Source organism: Hemiscyllium ocellatum, chromosome 18 (assembly GCF_020745735.1).
Source record: "Hemiscyllium ocellatum isolate sHemOce1 chromosome 18, sHemOce1.pat.X.cur, whole genome shotgun sequence".
NCBI classification, from domain to species: domain Eukaryota; kingdom Metazoa; phylum Chordata; class Chondrichthyes; order Orectolobiformes; family Hemiscylliidae; genus Hemiscyllium; species Hemiscyllium ocellatum.
Window position 1 is genome coordinate 68,886,381 of NC_083418.1, and position 22,259 is coordinate 68,908,639.

The following is a 22,259-nucleotide window of genomic DNA, read 5'->3' on the forward strand; positions in this document are numbered from 1 at the left end:
TCACGGACTGAGGATACTCAAACATGTTTTACAACCCCAACGAAGGGTAGTATAGCTGTAAGGTGGGGAGACATTGCATCCAATTTGCACACAGCAAAGTCCTGCCAACAAATGAAAGAAAAATCAAATACTTGGTTTTATTGTTATTGACTGAAAGATAAATAATGGCCAGGACACCAGGAGAGCACCTTTTTGTTTTATTTTGAATACTACAAAGGAAATTTTTCCGTCTGCTTGAGGTGATGTCTCTTCTGGAAAACAGCACCCCCGACCATGCAGTATTGTGGAGGTATTGCACTTAGGTATCAAGGCCTTATGCTCGAAACTCCACCCTTCGATTCCGAGCCAAGAGTGTTACTGCTGAACTAAGGATAATCACAATACCCACAAGTCAAGAAACAGAATGAATTAATTGGCTGTGAAATACTTTGATATGAGTCAAGAGTGGTGCTGGAAAAGCATTGCAGGTCGGGCAGCCTCCGAGGACCAGGAAAATCGATGTTTCAGGCAAAAGCCCTTCATCAGGAATGAGGCTGGGAGCCTCGGGGGTGGAGAGATAAATGGGAAGGGTTTGGGGCTGGGGTGAAGGTAACTGAGAGTGCAGTAGTTGGATGGAGGTGGGGGAGAAGGTATTAGGTCGGAGGGGAGGGTGGAGCGGATAGATGGGAAGGAAAATGGACAGGTAGGACAGGTCATGAGGGCAGTGCTGAGCTGGAAAGTTGGTACTGGGATAAGGTAGAAGGGGAAATGAGGAAACTGGTGAAATCCACATTGATGCCATGGGGTTTGGGGGTCCTGAGGTGGAAGATGAGGCGTTCTTCCATCGTGCGTCGGGTGGATAGGGAATGACAATGGAGGAAGCCCAGGACCTACATATCCTTGGCAGAGTGGGAAGGGGAGTTGAAGTGTTCTGTCATGAAATGTTTGAGTTGATTGGTGCAGGTGTCGCGGAGATGTTCTCTGATGCGCTCTGCAAGTAGGTGTCCTGTCTCCCCAATGTAGAGGAGACCACATTGGGATCAACGGATGCAGTAAATGACATGTGTAAGTGCAGGTGAAACGTTGATGGATTTGGAATCTCCTTTGGGGGCTTTGGACAGAGGTGAAGGGGGAAGTGTGGGCACAGGTTTTGCAATTCCTATGGTGGCAGGGAAGGTGCTGTAAGGGGAGGGTGGGTTGTTCTGGGGCGTGGACCTGATGAGGCAGTCGCAGAGGGAACAGGCTTTATGCAAAGTGGATAGGGGTAGGAGGGAAGGTGGGGTCCATTTGTAGGTGGCCAAAATGGCAGAGGATGATGCGATGTATACAGAGATTGGTGGGGTGGAAGGTGAGGACCGGGGGGGGGTGTTCTGTCCTTGTTGCAATTGGAGGGATGGGGTTCAAGGACAGAGGTGCGGGATGTGGATGAGATGCATGGAGGGCATCATCACCCTTGTGGGAAGCGAATTTGCGGTCTTTAAAGAAGGAGGCCATCTGGTGTGTTCTATGCTGGAACGGGTCCTCCTGGAAGCAGATACAACAGAGGCAAAGGAATTGGGATTAAGGGATAGCATTTTTACGGGAGGCAGGGTGGGACGATCTGTAGTCCAGGAAGCCGGTGGGAGGAGGTGTAAACTAGGTAGCTGGGGGAGTCGGTGTATTACACGTCCTCCCATCCTGCCTTCTGATTACACCTCCTCCCACCATGCCTCCTGTACACCGACTCATTTCCCCTCCCTCCACCTTATCCCAGTTCCAGTCTTCCAGCACAGCACTGCCCTCATGACCTGTCCTACCTGACCATCTTCCTTCCCACCTAACCGCTCCAGCCTCCCCTCAAGTTATCACCATTACCCCCCCACCTCAATCCACCTATCGTATTCTCAGCTACCTTCCCCCAGCCCCACCCGCCTCCCATTTATCTCTCCACCCCTGAGGCTCCCAGCCTCATTTCTGATTATGGGCTTTTGCCCAAAATGTTGATTTTCCTGCTCCTTGGATGCTGCCTGACCTGCTGTGCTTTTCCAGCACCACACTCTTGACTCTAATCTCCAGCATCTGCAGTCCTCACTTTCAACTAAACATTTGATATGTCATGTGGATGAGAAAGATGTTATACAAATCCAATTTCTTCTTAACGTTTCCCTCTGCAATTTTAATACATTGCAATAATGTCTAATTGCATTTGATTGCTAATAATAAAATGGTTGTAAATCTGGTTATTTTAAGAATATGCATCCCACCATTTCCTATTAATTGTCAAGTGTTACTGTTAACCAGTAGATAAATTCTTCAACAATTGTCCTATTAATGTTATTTAATGTTCAACAGTAAAGATCCAGATTATCTTGAGACCTTTCTACTGTACATTGTTAGGTTCATGTACTGGACAGACTGGGGCGAACATGCCAAGTTGGAGCGTGCTGCAATGGATGGATCAGACAGAGTGGTTCTTATTAACAGTAACCTGGGATGGCCGAATGGTTTAGTGATTGACAAAGAGGGCTCCCGTCTCCTGTGGGCAGATGCGCACACTGAGGTACATACACTGGTTCTGAGGCAGAATCAGTGCAGCAAACAATTGAAGTAAAATCTATAGCATGAAATGACAGCCATTGCTATTTTCATTATTTCCCCAAAGCATGTTTGTTGTCATCAGGAATCTTTTTGTCTTCCAAGATGATATTTGCAAAGCCTGGTTGTGATCAAAGAATATCTTATTTCTACAAGAATACTGTGTTGTTCTCAATAGTTTTAATCCTCATTTGACATTGACTTCCATTTAAAATTGTGTTCAATAATTTTTTTTGTGATTTGCTTTGATTAGCGCTGTTGCACTTGTCTGAAGACGAGTCCTACTGTAGTTCACCACAATGTCTTTTCTTGCCCAGCGTATTGAGGCAGCAGATCTGAATGGTGTGAACCGCCGTACCCTGGTCACACCTGTCCAGCACCCTTATGGTTTGACTCTGCTTGATTCTCACATTTACTGGACAGACTGGCAAACACGAAGCATCCAGCGAGCAGACAAGAACACAGGCAATGACATCATTACAGTGCGAGGCAACTTGCCTGGGCTCATGGACATTCAAGCTATTGACCGAGCTCGACCTGTCGGTATGTTCCATTCCGTTGTCGTTACGTTCCATTCCATTGTCGGTATGTTCCATCTGTTGTCGGTATGTTCCATTCCGTTGTCGGCATGTTCCATACCATTGTCGGTATGTTCCATTCCATTGTCGGTATGTTCCATCCATTGTTGGTATGTTCCATACCATTGTCGGTATGTTCCATTCCATTGTCGGTATGTTCCATCCGTTGTCGGTATGTTCCATTCCGTTGTCGGCATGTTCCACACCATTGTCGTTATGTTCCATTCCATTGTCGTTATGTTCCATTCCATTGTCATTATGTTCCATTCCGTTGTCGTTATGTTCCATACCATTATTCTAAGTTCCGTTCTCTTGTGGTATGTTCCATTCCATTGTCAGTATGTTCTATTTCATTGCTTGATAGAATAGAACTTAAACATTGCCAAAATCAATACAAAGTCAAGAAAAATAGAAAACTTCAACCTTGTGTCTGTTCTTTAGTAGTGTTAATGTTGATTATGAATGTTGACTATGAATGTTGATTATGTTTCATGTTTCTTGCTAGTTGATTTCTACTGTGTGCGTGGAAGGCTCTTCTCTGAACCTATGTCCATAAAGCCTTGATGACCATAAAATTTATTAACTGTTATCACATTCTATTGCTTTTTCATGTCATCCTTTTCCATTACACATTTCTATTTCCATGTTTATTATGGAATCAGCTCTTTATAAACTTCTCATGCTATAAACTTGTCACACACTCCTGATAGCACTTCAAAGCAACGACTCTCGATTCCTCGGCCTGTACTGCAATTAACTTTCAACCAACTCTCTACATTCTGCTTTCATAATTGGCACGTTTTCCTTTATATCCTTTATAATGGAAGTTTTTAATATTTGCCACGGGATTGGGGCATCATGGTGAGGCCAGCAAGGTATTGCTCAAACCTTAATACCTTTGAGAAGATGATGACGAGCCACATTGTTGAATTGCTGCAGTCCGTGTGGCATAGCTGCATCTCCACAGTGCTGTTAAGGAGGCAGATCAAGAATCTTGTCAAGATTAGAATGGTGCCGAAAAGCACAGCAGGTCAGGCAGCATCCGAGGAGCAGGAAAATCGACTTTTCGGGCAAAGGCCCTTCATCAGGAATGAAGTTGGGAGCCTTGGGGGTGGAGAGTTTAATGGGAAGGGGTGGGGCTGGGGAGAAAGTAGCCGAGAGTGTGATAGGTGGATGGAGGTGGGGGTAAAGGTGATAGGTCGGAGAGGAGGGTGGAGCAGAGAGGTGGGAAGGAAGATTAGCAAGTGGGACTGGTCATGAGGATGGTGCTGAGTTGGAAGGTTGGAATTGGGGTAAAGGGAAATGAGGAAACTGATGAAATCCATATTGATGCCCTGGGGTTGAAGGCTCCCGAGGCAGAAGATGAGGCGTTCATCCTGCAGGCTTCAGGTGGTGAGGGAGTGGCGGCAGAGGAGGCCCAGGACCTGCATGTCCTCGGCAGAGTGGGAGGGGGAGTTGAAATGTTCGGCCACAGGGCAGTGGGGTTGGTTGGTGCGAGTGTCCCAGAGATGTTCTCTAAAGCGCTGTGCTAGAAGGTGTCCAGTCTCCCCAATGTAAAGGAGACCGCATCAGGTGCAAGGGATACAGTACATGACATGTGGAAGGTGCTGAAAATGTGTTGCTAGAAAAGCACAGCAGGTCAGGCAGCATCCAAGGAGCAGGAGAGTCAACGTTTCTGGCATGAGCACTTCTTCAGGAATGAGGAAAGTGTGCCAAGCAGACTAAGATAAAAGGTAGGGAGGAGGGACTTGGGGAAGGGCATTGGAAGTGTGATAGGTGGAAGGAGGTTAAGGTGAGGGTGATAAGCCGGAGTGGGGGCGGAGAGGTCTGGAAGAAGATTGCAGGTTAGGAAGGCGGTGCTGAGTTCGTGGGTTGGGACTGACACAAGGTGGGGGGAGGGGAAATGAGGAAACTGGAGAAATCTGAGTTCATCCCTTGTGGCTGGAGGGTTCCTTATGGAAGTGCAGGTGAAACCTTGATGGATGTGGAAGGCTCCTTTGGGGCCTTAGATGGAGGTGAGCAGGGAGGTATGGGCGCAGGTTTTGCAACTCCTGCGGTGGCAGGGGAGGGTGCCAGGATGGGAGGGTGGGTTGTTGGGGGGTGTGGCCCTGACCAGGAGGGAATGGTCTTTGTGGAAAGCGGAAAGGGGTGGGAAGGGAAATCTATCCCTGGTGGTGGGGTCCATTTGGAGGTGGCAGAAATGTCAGCGGATGATGTGATTTATGCAGAGGTTGGTGGGGTGGTAGGTGAGGACCGGGGTTGGGGGGGCGGTTCTGTCCTTATTGCAATTGGAGGGGTGGGGTTTGAGGGCGTTGAGGGACATGGATGAGATGCATTGGAAGGCATATTCAACCTTCACCCGCACCGCCATCCACCAATTGGACTCTCAGCTACCTTCTCCCTACCCCTACCCCTCTCCCATTTATCTCTCCACCCTCAAGGCTCCCAGCCTCATACCTGATGAACACCTTCTGCCCAAAACACGATTTTCCTGCTCCTCGGATGCTGCCTGGCCTGCTGTGCTTTTCCAGCACCACTCTCATCTTGACTCTAATCTCCAGCATCTGCCTAGATCAAGAATCTTGACCCAGTGACTGTGAGGAAATGGTAAATTAATTCCAAGTCAGGATGTTGTGCAGCTTCTTTCTGTATCTCATTTTTGTTTTGTATGAATTTCTTATATTTTTGGAGTCCAAGCTTTTTTTAAAATCCCATCTCCTTTTCTATTAATCTCTGTATTTTTCTTACAGTTGAAGTTTTCTAATCTCTATTTCCCATTCCATTCCTCTCCTCTTCTTTCTTCTCCTCAAGCTTTTAAAATTTTTTTTCCTCTCTAAGTCAAGTCCTTTCATTTCTCTAAATCTTTTTTTTTCATTTCTAACTGTATCGTAGCTAATTCTAGTTGTGGCAACTCAATTTCCTTTCCTTTCATTTTAAATGTTGGATATTCATTTTAAGCATCTCCTTCTTTCAGAATCCTATTTTTGTTTCTACTGTCAACATATCTTTTAGCACGTTTCAGTCAACAATCTCAAATGATCCAGTAATGCTACTGCTTCTACATATTTCACTTCCAAAAACCTCTTGCAAAATTCAAAGTCATTTTCAGAATCCATGCAGTAAACCTCATCACAATACAACTGTCTTACATCCAGAACCTTCACATACTCGTATTTTTAAAAGAGGCATAGATTTAATGAACTCAGATTCCGGCAAACAAAATCCCTTTTGCCATGATCCTAACCAATGTTTCCACTGAACGGGTCAGATCCCAAATGAAATCGGACCTGAAAGGCCATAACTTTGTATCTATTTTTATTTATTTGACCATCTTTCACTGAAACATAAGCACACAGGCTGCAGATTTGTATTGGGCAATAAAATGTAAGTTTATTACACAAAATAAATTAAAAGTAAATAAAACAAACCAAGCTATCCAAATAGAACACAGTTTGAAAGGTGGCTCAGTGGTTGGTACTGCTGCCTCACAGCACCAGGGACCTGGGTTCAATTCCTGCCTCAGGTGACTGTCTGTGTGGAGTTTGCACACTGTCCCCGTGTCTGTGTGGGTTTCCTCTGGGTGCTCCGGTTTCCTCCCACAGTCCAAAAATGTGCAGGTTAGGTGAATTGGCCATGCTAAATTGCCCGCAGTGTTAGGCGAAGGGGTAAATGTAGGGGAATGGATCTGGGTGGATTGCGCTTCGGAGGGTCAGTGTGGACTTGTTGGGCTGAAGGGCCTGTTTCCACACTAAGTAATCTAATCTAATCTAATTTCGAAACACACACCAAACAAAATCCCGTCTGTTCCCAACAGTATCACGTTACAAGTAATCAAAATCCAGAGAAACCTTCCTTCCCAGTCTAATCTGTAGGTTTATCTTGACAGCATCTTCTCAGTTTATGTCCTTTTCCTTGAATACTCTCACAACTGAGAGCTTAGACTTCCTTAGCATTCTAATGATCTTCAGGGTTCTAACCAAACACTCCTGGTCTGGTTTCACAGTCCACACCCTTTCATTGAAGTAACTCACTTTCTTAACTGTTTGGAACAGTCACCTTTGCTAGAGACTGTACTTGCTCTAACCCCAGTAAAGACTCCTTCAAACTGAACTGGAAAGCCTTTTTAACAAAATAACTAATGGCTTAATGTTTTCTCTGTCTCCTGTCATAAACCACCATGATATAAACAGAGTTAAAAATCACACAACACCAGGTTATAGTCCAACAGGTTTAATTGAAAGCACACTGGCTTTCGGAGTGCCGCTCCTTCATCAGCTGGATGAAGGAGCGTCGCTCCGAAAGCTAGTGTGCTTCCAATTAAACCTGTTGGACTATAACCTGGTGTTGTGTGATTTTTAACTTTGTACACCCCAGTCCAACACCGGCATCTCCAAATCACGATATAAACAAACTTCCATTAACACTCCAGGGGTCCTCAGGAGTGATAATACCTAGTGGATGATATCTATCCTAGGATTCTATTAAGCAGATATCACATTGATCCTTGTACGTGCTATTGAGAGAAGTTTTGCTTTGTTTTTGGGCAGGATTTAACAAGTGTAGTGTCAGGAATGGGGGCTGCAGCCACCTCTGTCTCCCACGCCCTGGTGGTATCACGTGTGCATGCCCAACAGGAATCCAGATGAAAAATGATGGGAGAACCTGTGACAATGCTCCCGAGACGTATCTGCTCTTCTCTAGTCGTGGCAGTATTCGCAGAATTTCTTTGGACACAACTGATTATACAGACGTGCATGTTCCAGTTCCTGAGTTGCACAATGTTATTTCCCTGGATTATGACAGTGTGGAGATGAAGGTTTATTATACAGATGTCTTCCTGGATGTGATCAGGTAACGATGCAACATTGCTAGTGAACTACAATTCAGTGTCATTTTAAATGTGTGGATAATGAATGACTAATGTTTCTTGCTCTAGCCTTGAACTCGAAAAATCCATAACAGATGATCTTGTTGAAACACAGTGGCACAGTGGTTAGCACTGCTGCCTCACAGCGCCAGAGACCTGGGTTCAATTCCCGCCTCAGGCAACTGTCTGTGTGGAGTTTGCACATTCTCCCCGTGTCTGCGTGGGTTTCCTCTGGGTGCTCTGATTTCCTCCCACAGTCCAAAAATGTGCAGGTTAGGTGAATTGGCCATGCTAAATTGCCCGTAGTATTAGGTGAAGGGGTAAGTGTAGGGGAATGGGTCTGGGTGGGTTGTTCTTTGGAGGGTTGGTGTGAACTTGTTGGACCAAAGGGCCTGTTTCCACACTATATGTAATCTAATCTAATCTAAAATTGCGTACAACCTGTCTATCCCTCTAGGATTTTTCTCCTGATTTAAAACCAGGGAGCGTAATTGAAAAAGAAAGGGAGGTGGTGCACCTTAAGTTTGAGATGAGGACAAATGATTTTACTCAGAAGGTAGTGAACTGTTGGAATTCTCTTGCACAGACAGCTGTGGAACTTCAATCTTTCAGTATGTTTAAGGTGGATATTGATAGATTTATAGTAAAATACCAAAAAAACTGCAGATGCTGGAAGTCAAAACAAAACCAGAATTTGCTGGAAAAGCTCAGCAGGTCTGGCAGCATCTGTGAAGAGAAATCAGAGTTAATGTTTCAGGAGGCAATGGCCTAGTGGTATTATCACTGGACCCTTGACCTGGGAAATATTCTGAGGACCCAGGTTCAAATCCTGCTATGGCAGAAGGTGGAATTTGAATTCAATAAAAATCTGGAATCAAGAGCCTGTGATAACCAGGGTTCCATTGCCAATTGTTGGATCACCCATTTGGTTCACTAATCTCCTTTCGGGAAGGAAACTGCCATTCTGACCTACATGTGACACCAGAGCCACAGTGATGTGGTTAACTCTTAACTGCCCTCTGGAATGGGCAATAAATACGCATTACCCAGTGGTGCCCTCATCCCATGAATGAATTTTTAAAAAAAGGTAGAGTGACCCTTTGAGGGCAGTTTCAATGATTGTTTTCTGATTTACAGCATCTGCAGTTCTTTTGTTTTCTTATTGAAAGGCATTAACTTGCTTTCTTGATTGAGAAGAATAAAAGATTAATTTCATTTTAGGACAACCCAGAGATTGGAAAGCTTTCGGGCAGTTCTCAGAAAACCTGACTGGAGTCAAAGATCAAAACAGTTTCTCCTGGAGAAAGCAGTTAGTTCAGATCAGTTAGGAAACAGGTCACCTCAGTGTTAAGGGCTTTTATTTGAAAATTCCAGACTAGTGGTGTTTTTAACCTCAGTTGTGTGATTCATCAGGGAAGGGTTAATGCTTTCAGTCCAGGGACCTCCATCAGATTGATAGATGATTGATTACTGCTGGCATTATTTCAATGGGGTGATAAAAGGCATTGAAGTGTTCGATCTACCTTGATTGTATTGAATGGTGGGGTAGCCTCTATGGACTGAATTGCCCGTTCATGCTCCTAATAATTGACTTTGTCTCCAATTCTCACCCTTACCACGTGGTCACATAGTCCATCCCTAATCCTTTCCTACCTGTTCTTCTCTGATACCATTTCTAATTCACTGAATTCTACAGTCTGCTGAGAAATTACCCAGTGAAGGTGAGAAGCTGCTTCCTAAAAGAGAAATCACTGGAAGCTTCCTTACACATCTATGGCACCTGGTAACATAGCAACTGTTCACAATCAACTTGGAATCTTATTCGGTTAGTCAGGAGTTGATGTTGGATTATAAACTGTTGAAATAATGATGTGGGTATTTTGCCACCCTATCTGAAAGGGTCTCTCAGCTAGTATACTACAATAACTGATGGTTCACCATCCACAAAAGAAAAAAAATATTGCATCGGAGAGTTGTGCTACTTTTTGTTTAATGGACTGAGATTTTTATTTCATTCCTGATGATGTTCGAGGATTTTATCCAATGAACACGGGAGCCGTTTGGATCACCGTGGTCTCGGGTTTAATTCCTACTCAGCTATCTGAGCAGAGGGTTAAAGTTTGACCTAGTTTCCTCTGGATTAAGAAAAGAAAAATGATTTGAGGCTTTGGCTTCTGACCACCATCTGATGACTGTGCTGACAAGAGCAGTTAAGGTGCCAGACCAGAGAAACTGAGGATTTTAATTCAAAGAAATAATGTTTTTTTTGTCAAATGGCGTTCTGAAGAAGGATCGCTGGATCCAAAATGTTAAGTTTTCTTTCTCTTCAAAATGCTGCCAGACCTGTCCAGTTTTGCCAACAATTTCTACGCCTGTTACATTAATCCTTCCTGTGTACCAGCCTTTACTGATTTATGTATCCGGACACCCAAGTCCCTTTGCCTTCTCGCAGTCCCTGATCTTTGTAAAGTAAAACTTGACGTTTTGTCTCATCAGAAGTGCCAATCTAAATGGCAGTGGCATGATGACAGTCATTGGCCAGGGTTTAAAAACGACTGATGGTTTGGCCATTGACTGGGTAGCAAGGAACCTGTACTGGACAGACACCGGCAGGAACACCATTGAAGTGTCCTGGCTTGATGGAAGCTGCCGGAAAGTATTAATCAACAACAGCCTGGATGAACCAAGGGCAATTGCTGTATTCCCTAGGAAAGGGTGAGTAATTTTTTTTTTTTGCAGAGCCAGAATCAAGTCAAATTCACAAAATTTTGTATAAAGTTCATATTTTGTGTATGTCACTTTCCACATAAATATAACAAATCAACATCCATCTACTTCAGAAAAGTAGGAGAAAGTGAGGACTGCAGATGCTGGAGATCAGAATCGAAGAGTGTGGTGCTGGAAAAGCACAGCAGGTCAGGCAGCATCAGAGGAGCAGGAGAGTTGCTATTTTGGGCATAAGCCCTTCAGGAATTCCTAATGAAGGGCTTATGCCTGAAACACCGACTTTCCTGATTGTCGGAAGCTGCCTGACTGACTGTGCTTTTCCAGCACCACACTCTTCGACTACTTTTGAAGTGCAATAAAGTTCAACACCATAAAAATTAGGTAAAGAGCACATCAATTCGAGAAGTGTCTGTATAGTGTCTTTTTCCACTGAATATGTTGATTTCTCATATGTGCCTGCAGCCATTCTGCGAACTAAAGATGAACCAGTAACAGTTTCAGAGCCAGAAGTGCAGGTTCATACTTTGGCATGGGTTCAAATGCCACCACGAGCAGCTCTCATTTGAATTCAGTTGAAACAATCAGGGGACTGAAGATTAGTCTGAGTTTTGGCAATTATCATTGGTTATCGTAAAATCCTAGTTGGTTCATAAAATAGCTCCACAGAGGCCAGTATCACATAATCAAATCCCCTTTCATTTACACATGGAGAGCCCTTACCACCGACCCAGCTCCCTCTGCTGTCAGAGTGAACAGAACCTCTGACACTCCAGTTTATATCTGTCAGCCGGGGCTCTCTGATTGGACCAGATTACAGCCCCAATCGGGGAACTCATATTCTATGAGGTCCACCTGGCTGACCTCGTTACAATCACTGCAGTTCAATCACACACGTCAGGGAAGGAAATAAGACATCTTGCCTACATATGACCCAGAGTAATGCAGTCGAATCCTAAATGCCCTCTGCATTGATCTAGCAAGCTTCTCAGTTCAAAGGGCAATTGGAGATGGTCAACAAATGCTGCCTTTGACAATGACTATATCCCATGAAAGAATTTTAAAACTTCCAAGATTGTTGTTACCAGGCATTTAGAAATTCATGCAAAAGCATTCAAATAAATTTGCATTATAGCATAGTTTATCTGAGAGGAAATTGGGCTAGGTACACATTTTGTTTTAAGTGAAAAATAAACATATCAGAGGTTCAGAAGATTTCTCTTCATCCTTCAGTCTTTCCAAAGTAAATTTAAAAGTAAGAAAATCTGAATTTGATGGAAGACATTTCGCAGTTAAACATGTCCTACCTTTTCCACAGAAGTTGCCCTTCTTTCTCGGCCTCTGTATTAAATATCTTACAGTAGAACTCAGAACCAGGATGAAAAATCAACCTTCATTCCATGACCCAGGTTAACAATAAGATTTAATAAGAATATGGCTAATAACAGTAACACACACAATTCAAGGTAATCTTCACAGTGTGTATCACCTCATTGTTGATCTGAAATACTAGGACATTGAGAAAGTGATGTTTCATGAGTTAATATACTTCTTCAGATCAAACATTTTAGCCATGAAATTAAAAAGTTAAATGTAAAAATGTGGACATGTTTGTTGTATTCTGATAGGTATCTGTTCTGGACAGACTGGGGAAATCTTGCCAAAATTGAGCGTGCGCAGTTGGATGGCACAGATCGGAAAGTCCTCATTAATACAGATTTGGGTTGGCCAAATGGGCTGACCTTGGATTATGACTCAAGAAGGTGAGTTGAGAAAGAGCAAAAAATATGAAAACTAGCCCTGAGATAATCGGTATATAAGGCAAGTGAGGGATGAGAAATGTAATTAATCAACATCAATTCGGAAGGAAAGTCATATGCAGTGTGCCAGGCATCTCCTTTACTAACATCTTAAGATTAACTAGAACTGTCAGTGTTGCAGAAACTGACAACTCTGATTGTCTTTGATTGTGATTTGTTTCACACTATTATTAGATGGAAAATAATTCCTCATTGTGCTAAATTGCTTACTGAATGATATTCATGTTACAAACTGCTGTGAAGCAGTTGGGTGGTACTTTCTCACTGATGCCAAGTTCACGATTATGAACAGTCCTCTCTTTCTGCTCTATCCTTGCTCTCCACTCCCTCATCTCTCTCTTTGTACTCTCCTCTCCTCAAATTCTCGGCATGTACTTTCCTGATTGCTCTCTCCTCTCCTGCATCTCCACTCCATTGTCTCCACTGTTTTGTCTCTGTGCTGTCACCTCTTGTGTCAGCACACTCCTCGCTGATGTGCTGTTACCTCTCTCTCTCTCTCTCTCTCTCTCTCCTCTTCCCCATCTTTCTTCTCTCTCTCTCTCTCTGATGTCAGACGTAAGTATATGCACAAATTAAGCAATCTGAATGATAATTATTATGAAACCAAATCTTTCCTGACAGGATTTACTGGGTGGATGCTCACTTAGACCGAATAGAGAGTTGTGATTTGAATGGAAAACTGCGCCAAGTTCTGGTTGGCCAAGTTATACATCCTTTTGCCCTAACTCAGGTAAGGAATGCCCTATTAGCAATTACAGAGGAACCTCGATTAGCCATGGAACATGGGCAGGGAGTGTTTCATTCGGTTAATCAAATGCTGGATAACATTGTTTAACCAAGTATCTGATCTTGCAATCTTGCCAGATAATCTGATTTTCGGATAATCGAATTCTGGATAATCTCTGTATTTAAGATCTGTACATTGAGATTCAAGACTAGGTCAAAAGTGGAGGAAATGCAAACAGATAATGAGTAGGAATTTATAGTAATATGACGGAGAACTGGAAGGACAGGGGCTGGATTTAGTTCTTCTTTCTCAGTGTTGTTTTGTGAGGGAGGGGAGTGTCATTAACTCCATGCTCTTATCACAATGATATTGGGGCCAGGGGGGCCTGCGCCAATTGAAGCTCATACCAGAGCCACTGTTGGGCACATTTTCAATAAAATTAAGAGGGTGCAGACAAGGATTGGGACAGCATGGTGGCTCAGTGGTTAACACTGCTGCCTCACAGCACCAAGGACCTGGGTTTGATTCCAGTCTTGGGTGACTGTGCAAACAATGCACAGACATTCTCCCAGTGTCTGCATGAGTTTCCTCCAGGTGCTCCAGTTTCCTTCCACAGTCCAAAGATGTGTAAGTTAGATGGATTGGCCATGCTAATGTGCCCTGTCTAGGTGGATTAACCATGAGACATACAGGGGTGGGTCCAGGTGGAATGCTCTTTAAAGGACCAATGTGGACTTGATGGGTTGAAAGGCCTGCTTCCACACTGTCGGGATTCAATGATTCTAATTAAACATGTGAGGACAGTTGGGGAGAGTGTCTGAACTCAACCAAGACAATACAGATGCCTGCAATTTACATCAAGACACACATAGTCTAACCCTTCACTGGTGATATCAGACAAAGTGAAATATTGAACCATTGACTTGGACTGTAACATACTGATGATATTTACAGTTTTGAGCTCATTGATCTCATTGTTATTAGCTTGTTGACCTTTCTGGAAGTAGTTGGCACTTACTGTCATTATTGTAGGCGTCTTAGGCACACACGTATTCCCATGATATTTGTTGAATGAATATGAAACATGGATTTTCCTATGAATTTCTATGTCTCCTCCTGGACCACAGCGCTGACTTGGATGTTGTAGGCATGCACATTTCAATCCATCCTGGTTAGTCCAAGTAAATCATGTGGGAAGAGAATTTCCAAGAGGGTCCCCTGATCTCCCAGGATCCTTCAGTGGATGTCCAGTTGAAAAATGGTCGTAGTGTCTCATGAGATTCCATTACTTTTGGAAGACGACCAAGAAAACCCATAAAATTCCTGTGACATTTTCTAAATTAAGAAAATATTTTTCTTCTTTGTAATACATGCTTTCAGGAGAAGTATGTCATAATTTTAGCTGTGTTTATTTTAACAGATTTTACCAGAGATTACTGTTCTATCTCTGGAGCAAACTAAAATAGAACGCATGAACCTTTTCTCACCACAGAGTGGCTCTGTAACTTTATGATGACTTTAGATGTAACATTGTCACCCTGTGGAGAAACTGAGAATAGCTAATTACAGCAATTCTTAGGCGGTAAATTAAAGTTTCAAATTTTAGGTATAACACTTCTGCCTTGCTCCTGATGTCACCTAGATTCCAAAATCAGAGGCCAATTGGTCTAACGTTTGTCATCCTTGGGAAAATGCTATTTAAGGGTATTTAGAAAATCATAATTCACTCCAACTCGTTTGCACCAACCAAATATTCCAATCTGATCTAGTCCCATTTGCCGGCATTTGGTGCATTTCCCTTTAAACTGTTCCCATTCATAAACCCATCCAGATGCCTTTTAAATGTTGTAATTGTATCTACCTCTGCTACTTCCTCTGGTAGCTTGTTCCATATACGCACCATCCTCTGTGTGAAAAAGTTACGCCTCAGGTCCCTTTTAAGTCTATCCCCTCTCTTAAACCTATGCCCTCTACTTTTGGACTTGTCCACTTTATGAAAAAGATCCTGACTATTCACCTTATCTATACCCCTCATGACTTTTTAAACCTCTGTAAGGTCACCCCTCATCCTCCGAAGCTCAATGGAAAAAAAAACTCAGACTATTCAGACTCTCCCGATAGCTCAAACTCTGCAACCTTGGAAATATCCTTGTAAATCTTTTCTGCGCTCTCTCAAGTTTTACAACATCCTTGTGGTAGAAAGTGACCAGAATTATATGTAGCACTCTTTTCTTGGATGCCTGTTTCCATGCTGAGTGATGATATGACTCTATAATCAGACAGAGTTAACTTGGTTTTGTGAAAGGAAATTGTGTTTGACAGGTTTAGAGTTCATTGAGGATATAACAAGCAGGGTGGCTAAAGGGGAACTAGTAGATGTGGTGTATTTGGATTTCCAAAAGGCCTTCAGTTAAGAGTGCATGGGGTATCAGTTGTACATGTGCAACAGCAGAAATGAGGCAGGTCTGTCGAAGCAGATCTCCAGACATGAATGATGCTCAATAACTTAACTGTGGCTTCATATTTACCGATGTTTGTAAGGAGATTTTTTTTGTCAGATAGGATGCATTTCCCAATATAAATGTAAATTGTATTTAAAATAAAAACATTTGGACAACTTTAAATTACATGCATGGCTGTATGTAAAATCTAAAATAATTGTTTTCACAAATTAGCATGATCGCTGGATTTACTGGACAGACTGGCAAACCAAATCAGTCCAGCGTGTGGACAAATATACAGGTCGGAACAAGGAAACCATCCTCGCTAATGTGGAGGGACTGATGGACATCATCGTGGTCTCCCCACAAAGACAAACAGGTATAGAAAGCGAAGGATTGGACTGAAAATGATTTGGGTACGAATTGTTTTTGAACCAGGCCACTTAGTGAGCGTCTGGGACCTGAGGGAACAGAGCACACAACTCTGAAATAATCAAGAGTGAAGGCCTGGGACATTAACCTTGATTACTCAGACTGAAGGAGTGGGAAATTAACAGCAAAAAGAAACAGCAGAAAGTGCTGATCAGAGTAACTAAATTCAAAGAAAGAATTTGATATGGGAAATGATATATAGGGAAGGGAAGAAAATCTGGACAAGACAGAAGGAAAAGTTCAGGAAAAACGTTTTGCTATTTAAAAAAAACCTTTGGTAGCATTTAATATCTGAATAACACAATTAGTTATTTTACAGCACCGGAGATGTTGACTACCAATAATTAATTATTGATTATTACTTATAATTTTTTTAAAGAAGGGGCCAGTTAGATAAAAGATATCGAAGACCTGAATTTCAATGGGTTTGATCCATATCCACCATTCCAGTACAGGAACTTCACATTCGTCAATACTTGGCAATGTTGAGCCAGTGAGCAGGATGACATATTCACAAAGCTAATGGTAGAGCAAAAGAATTTGGCCAGCAGCATTTGGAGGTATCCATTTTAACCATGCATCTGCCCCCTTCTGATATTAGTGTACCTTTTGACTATTGATAAAATTGAGCATCATCGCCTTGTTGAGTTCGGCTGCAATTTGGCTTGTAACTGTGACTGGTCTGACTTGATCAGGTTTCTGATCTAAAGCTAGATATATAATAGATGTCATGTTAATTGCTGCTATCATTCCTTTGCTTTTAGGTATGAAACCGTTGGTTTAATGTGCATTGTAAAACATCAGTACATTCCAAAGATGATCACTTAGGCATGATTTCCATCAAATTCATCATTGCTTCTCCCTCCCCACCTGAACTCGAGTGTAAACACCATACAGTATAACAGCCAAAACCGGATCATTCATTTTCATGAGTTCTCTAGATAGTGGTGCATCTCCCCTTTACACCCCCTAGTGGATGCTGTGGGAAGGACATGACTGTTAGAAATGAATCTGAACTTTAAATGATTGAATTTGTTTTAGGTACCAACTCATGTGGTGTGAATAATGGAGGATGCACACATCTTTGCTTTGCCAGGGCAACAGACTTTGTGTGTGACTGTCCAGATGAACCAGATGGACGACTGTGCTCTGTAGGTAGGTAACAATCTTTAAAGTCATAAGCTGCGATTGTAACTTGCAGATCATTGTGACTTGCTTGTGTTTTCCAATTCTCATGGCTTAAAGATAGTAAACATAGTCTTAATCACACATTTAAGAAGCAGATCAACCATGGAACTTTTCAGAAACAAATAATGTGCAACTTAAGATTTTATTTTGTATATTTAAGGGAGTGAATTTGAAATAGGTGTTTAAATTGTGTGCCAATTCAGAAGGACTCTTATTTGAAAATGTCATCATGTTACGGGTATAACAATTTCAATTTTTCCCCATCATGTGTAGATATTATACTTTTTTTTATTCATGTCCTACACCAAGGAGAAGGTCTTGTGTTGCAGTTGGCAGAGCCCACTCAGAGCTAGAAGCTCCAGTTTTGTGTCCTGCTCCTGAACCTGATGGCCACACAAGGCTGATGTGGCCTATCATCTTTTTCTCGGCGCACAGGCCTCTGAGATCCGCGAGTAGCACTTTGGCTTCCAAAAGCAGGAGTCAGTGTGGCGGCACTGCAGTCGACATCTGCGGAACCTCAGAATGGCTAACGTTTGAGCCACTACCATCACTACCTAGAGCTCCAAGCTGCAAGATGCATGGAGAAGTGATTGTTGCCATAGCAACTTGTAGTGCCCAAGTGAGCTGTAGCACCAACAACACCTCGCATTGCAAAATGGTCCATGATCGAAAAGAACTAACTCCTGCCTACACATTACTCTGGCTTTCTTTGTCAGCACTTGTAAGGAGATAAATGGAATTGTGAAAATACTTGCCCTTGTAGTTTCATACTTCTGTGTTGTCCAGAGTGTGTTGCCCAGAGACATGTTCTCTCTTGATTATCTGGTGGTCACTTTGGACTAAATATTTATTTCCTTTCTCTTGCCTGATGATCTAAAAACCACGCATCCATATTCCTAGAACCGCAGAAAGTTAGAGTTTTCCCATTGGAGATGGCAAGCAGACATCCTGAATAATTTTCATGCTGAATAATTCTACCAGTGTCCTGGCAAGCAGGACTTTAATCTGGGAGGGAGGGAGGGACGGCCCTGATGTGGAGATGGACAGATGCTGATGGAGCCAGGTTAGAACACCTGCCCCCATTCCCAGAAATACCACCCCAATTCCTCCAAATAAGGTTACACTTGTAATTCAGAATGAAGGCCCTTTGACCTTTCACACCTTCTCTTCATCCCTCTCTATCCTGTTCACTCCCCACTTACCCTTTCCATCTCATTCCACCACTCCTTTCCCCTGGGTCTTTGCTTCCTACAAGCTCAGGCAAGGCTTGTACATTTCTTTTAAATATTGTTTATTAACAACAGATAGTTAATGATAAGGCAGTAATGCTCTTTGCTATGAGCTGCACTAATTCCAGCCTTCTAGCAGCATCTCTAATACACGACTAGTGAGATCATACTTAGATCGCAGCCTGCCTCAGGGAATCATCTACATGTTCATTAAATAATATCTTTACATTGCTATGCCTTCAAAGTCTACTTTATGAACAGAACTATCAAACCTTGTTGTTTCACTTTGGAAGTCATTGAAAATTCAGAAATTTTTCAAATAGATTCTAAAAACCAATTGTCCTCGAAAGTTTGTAAATCTCTAAAAGCCATCAAACAGCCATTTTCAATGTTGGTTAAATGAACGAATATTGTAGTTTGAGCCCATTAGTACTTCGATGACAGCCAAGCCATTGAAGTGATATTTCCCTGAGTAAACGGACTGAATTGCAGAGTCTGATGTACTTTTGAAGATCGCCAAAGTTCACATATTGAATTTTCACACAGCCAGGCAGGTCCTGTCTTGCCTTTATGTAATGAACAAAAGCTTTTTTTAGATTAGATTACTTACAGTGTGGAAACAGGCCCTTTGGCCCAACAAGTCCACACCGACCCGCCGAAGCACAACCCACCCTTTCCCCTACATTTACCCAACACTATGGGAAATTTAGCATGGCCAATTCACCTGACCTGCACATCTTTGGACCGTGGGAGGAAACCGGAGCACCCGGAGGAAACCCACGCAGACACGGGGAGAATGTGCAAACTCCACACAGTGAGTCGCCTGAGTTGGGAATTGAACCCGGGTCTCTGGCGCTGTGAGGCAGCAGTGCTAACCACTGTGCCACCATGCCGCCCACTCAAACCGTTTGCATCTCTCAAACCTTTTACAGAGCCAAACAGATAGCTGAGCCAATCTACAAAGAATATCACAGGACGTGTTAAACAATTAGCTCTGCATCTCCAACTGAATTAAACTATAATACAGAATCCCACTTTTCTTTTTGAGTGTAAGGTCAGATTTAATACTTCCAAATGACTTATTTTTTCTGTGCTGTTCTTTTACATGACAGAACCTGGTAACTACTTTATTTAATCATCAATACATTGCATTGTCCAATCATAGCACTACTGTCACCAGTTACTTCAGTAAACACCCGTACAACTCCAGTTCCAGTGTTTCGTGATGAACTGTAAAAGATGCAACCCCATTTTTAAATAAAAAGAGAAATTGCTGAAAAACGCAGCAAATTCATTTTTATTTGTCTTTTGTACTCTTCATACCTTCAATCCTTTGTTCAGGCCTCCACTCTGCTGGTGTGATTTATGCAAATTCCAAAAATTCTAAAGTATCCATTTCCAGGAGGCGCAGGCAACTTCCAACCCCCGGTCGCCCGCCTGCCGCTGTGCACCGGTTAAATAACCTCTGCTTTCCTGTGTCAGAAGGTTTTCTTAAATCAGGACTCTATTTGGTCCCAGTTCAGGACCTGCAAACTCATGATCGTGGTTTCCATTAGTTTTTACATTTTTTTTTCCAATGGAAATTTCCTTTAAACCCTGCCTCTTTTCCAAATTTCCAAACTCAGTATTGAGCCTGCTTCTGACAGCTGACCTGTTGTATTGAAGGATAGTGCTAGATACAGTAGTCAGTCTCTGTTTATCCCGTGTGGAATCACAAGAGTACTACAACAGCCTGTTATCCTTCATGCCTTGCCATTCATAGGCCAATACCATTCACCTGTTTATTCCCTCTGTCCTCAAGATTCTCCATTGTCCTATTCGTGACACAAATTGTAGAGTCTGTGTGTGCAGGAAGGGAGTGTATCTTTCTCTCTCGCACATGTGCACACAGTAACACAAAAATTCATCTTCACCTTCTGGAAAGAATCTCTTTATTTGGCACCACCTTAAGATAGATTGGTTCAGATTTGGAGTGACTTATGTGAAGTGAAAGATACTGAGCATTATTTATAAACTGACTGGATGCTCCTGTGGGTGAAAGTAGTGTTATGCTAGTTAAATGTAATTTTAGCATGTTCAATAAACATAATTCTTCGCAGTTCCTGGATATGTGCCTCCGTTTCCAGAAACCACCCGCTCCAGTGAGAAAGCCGATGCTGGAGATTCCCGCAGGAACTTTGACTTTTTCCCTGCAAAACCAACGGATCCTGTTGAGAATACAAGTGAGAAGTAAGTGTGTAGATTGTAGCCTTCGATATGTAACACCTTCAGCTTGATACAGGGAGCTTTTCATGTAGTTCTGTTCGCCGAGCTGGGAATTTGTGTTGCAGATGTTTCTTCCCCTGTCTAGGTGACATCCCCAGTGCTTGGGAGTCTCCTGTGAAGTGCTTCTGTGATCTTTCCTCTGCCATTTGTAGTGGTTTGAATCTGCCGCTTCCGGTTGTCAGTTCCAGCTGTCCGTTGCAGTGGTCGGTATATTGGGTCCAGGTCAATGTGCTTATTGATTGAATCTGTGGATGAGTGCCATGCCTCTAGGAAATCCCTGGCTGTTCTCTGTTTGGCTTGTCCTATAATAGTAGTGTTGTCCCAATCGAACTCATGTTGCTTGTCATCTGAGTGTGTGGCTACTAAGGATAGCTGGCCATGTCGTTTTGTGGCTAATTGGTGTTCATGGATGCGGATCATTAGCTATCTTCCTGTTTGTCCTATGTAGTGTTTTGTGCAGTCGTTGCATGGGATTTTGTACACTGCATTGGTTTTGCTCATGCTGGGTATCGGGTCCTTCGTTCTGGTGAGTTGTTGTCTGAGAGTGGCTGTTGGTTTGTGTGCTGTTATGAGTCCTAGTGGTCGCAGTAGTCTGGCTGTCAGTGCAGAAATGCTCTTGATGTATGTTAGTGTGGCTAGTCCTTTGGGTTGTGGCATGTCCTCGTTCCGTTGTCTTTCCCTCAGGCATCTGTTGATGAAATTGTGCGGGTATCCGTTTTTGGCGAATACATTGTGTAGGTGTTCTTCTTCCTCTTTTTGCAGTTCTAGTGTACTGCAGTGTGTTGTGGTCCTTTTGAATAGTGTCTTGATGCAACTTCTTTTGTGTGTGTTGGGGTGGTTGCTTTCATAGTTCATCCTAGACAAAGCAGAGTACATCCAAATGGAGCGATACTTATATGTAATTCACTCACACTTACTGCAAAGGGATGATTTGGAGATGCCGGTGTTGGACTGGGGTGGACAAAGTTAAAAATCACACAACACAAGGTTATAGTCAAACAGGAAGCACACTAGCTTTCGGAACAATGCTCCTTCATCAGGTGATAGTGAAGGGCTCAATCACAGAATTTATAACAAAAATTTACAGTGTGATGTAACTGAAATTATACATTGAAAAATTGATTGTCTGTTAAGCCTTTCATCTGTTAGAATACCGTGATAGTTTCACTTCTTTTATGTGTAAATCACAAAACTTTTTTTTTAAAGTTGCATTCTCGGGTTAGCTGTTAACAATGGTGATAGCTAAACATATTGCCAACCTAGCTTCAAGACCCAGCAACAGCTGCTACTGAAAAATTATACCTAAAAGTCCTGGTTCTGTAGGAGCTTGACCCCACCCATTCAGACTGCTTCTATTGTTCCAACTTCAAAAAAAAACACCAAGGTCTTACAAATAGACAGCTCAGCACCTCTGTCTTAAAACCGCTCTTCAAAA

General features: G+C 42.7%; 1 protein-coding gene across 4 annotated transcripts in view; it reads left to right on the top strand.

The window, feature by feature from the left end:
* lrp4 (low density lipoprotein receptor-related protein 4) overlaps nt 1-22,259 on the top strand; it is a 392,905-nt gene that overhangs the window by 337,401 nt on the left and 33,245 nt on the right. For 3 of the 4 annotated variants that reach the window (XM_060839081.1, XM_060839082.1, XM_060839084.1), the window contains exons 26-34: nt 2,356-2,518; nt 2,871-3,096; nt 7,679-7,982; nt 10,495-10,713; nt 12,351-12,485; nt 13,164-13,272; nt 15,945-16,089; nt 17,184-17,297; nt 20,659-20,788. In XM_060839081.1, the coding sequence (XP_060695064.1) occupies nt 2,356-2,518; nt 2,871-3,096; nt 7,679-7,982; nt 10,495-10,713; nt 12,351-12,485; nt 13,164-13,272; nt 15,945-16,089; nt 17,184-17,297; nt 20,659-20,788 (1,545 nt within the window). The remainder of the gene's footprint in view (nt 1-2,355; nt 2,519-2,870; nt 3,097-7,678; nt 7,983-10,494; nt 10,714-12,350; nt 12,486-13,163; nt 13,273-15,944; nt 16,090-17,183; nt 17,298-20,658; nt 20,789-22,259) is intronic. The other variant, XM_060839083.1, reaches the window with a different exon arrangement.